The 1,195-nt window shown below is 50.4% G+C and overlaps 1 protein-coding gene across 1 annotated transcript in view; it reads left to right on the top strand.

Moving 5' to 3' along the window:
• Positions 1-1,195, top strand: part of itga10 (integrin, alpha 10) — an 81,056-nt gene that overhangs the window by 47,260 nt on the left and 32,601 nt on the right. The window contains exon 11 of the mRNA XM_020514000.2: positions 911-1,055. Coding sequence (XP_020369589.1) covers positions 911-1,055 — 145 coding nt within the window. The remainder of the gene's footprint in view (positions 1-910; positions 1,056-1,195) is intronic.

Raw genomic sequence — 1,195 nt, forward strand, 5'->3', positions numbered from 1 at the left:
CCCTCAGCACTGACCCTCCGACAGTACCCACTCCCTCAGCACTGACCTCCAACAGTGCGGCGCTCCCTCAGCACTGACCCTCCAACAGTGCCCACTCCTCCAGCACTGACCCTCAGACAGTGCCTGCTCCCTCAGCACTGACCCTCCAACAGTCCCTACTCCTTCAGCACTGACCCCCTGACAGTGCCCGCTCCCTTGGCGCTGACCCTCCAACAGTGCGGCACTCCCTTGGCGCTGACCCTCCGACAGTGCAGTACTTGGTCAATTTTGTCTTTAGCGTGTCTGCCTGAATTTTGTGCCACCATTATGGAGTGTCTTGAATCTACACCCTCTGACCCAAAGACAGAAAGGTGGGATGGAAGCATTCCGAGACTGATTTTTCTGGGGCCTTGTGCCTAAGAGGAGGAGTGCTATCTGTCAGCATCTCCATTCATCCGGGGAGCTGCACATCTCTGAGAGTTTCAGGATGGGCTGAAGGTGGCAGATTTCCACTCATCTTTCTCAAGCATGTACCCAGGATAAGTTAGCATCTCTCTAACGCTTTTAAATCCTTTATTAAAGCCATTCAACCACAAGCATGTGTTAAAGAAATGTATGGTTTCATTTTGAATTTAGGTAATATTGTGAGACAGACAGTGTTGGATAAGTCACCTGATATTTATTGCTGTTGAGTTTCCTGTTGACTGTGGGTATGTGATGTATGACAGATAGCTGATCAAAAGCTCCTTGCAGATATCTCATTCTCTGCAGAAAAAGCTGGATGGTGTTATTGTACATGAGCGCTAATTCCTGTAGTGCAGGGTGAATGCTGTCTTTCCTCAGCCAGCCCCTCACTACAGGATGAGGACGCTAACTGTTTTAAAGTAACAGTGATCAAACACATTTCTTCTTCCTCCTGCTTATGAACTAGGATGGGGTTTTACTCGGGGCGGTTGGAGCATATGACTGGAACGGAGCCATTGTGAAAGAAAGTGTCTATGGTAAAATTATCACATCGAGAGAAGCCCTGAACCAGGAGTTTCCCAAAGCCTTGAAGAACCACGCAGCCTATCTCGGTATGCAGGGTGGACGGGTGTGGATGGGGGATGGTGGGGGGTGTGCAGTGAGAGGAGGGTGGGTGAGTCAGAGTCAGAGTGGGGTGACATAAGTTGTGGTGGGGTGGGGGTGTGGTGATGTGAGGCGGGGTTGTGGTGAG

This window comes from Rhincodon typus, chromosome 46 (assembly GCF_021869965.1).
Source record: "Rhincodon typus isolate 14 chromosome 46, sRhiTyp1.1, whole genome shotgun sequence".
NCBI lineage: Eukaryota > Metazoa > Chordata > Chondrichthyes > Orectolobiformes > Rhincodontidae > Rhincodon > Rhincodon typus.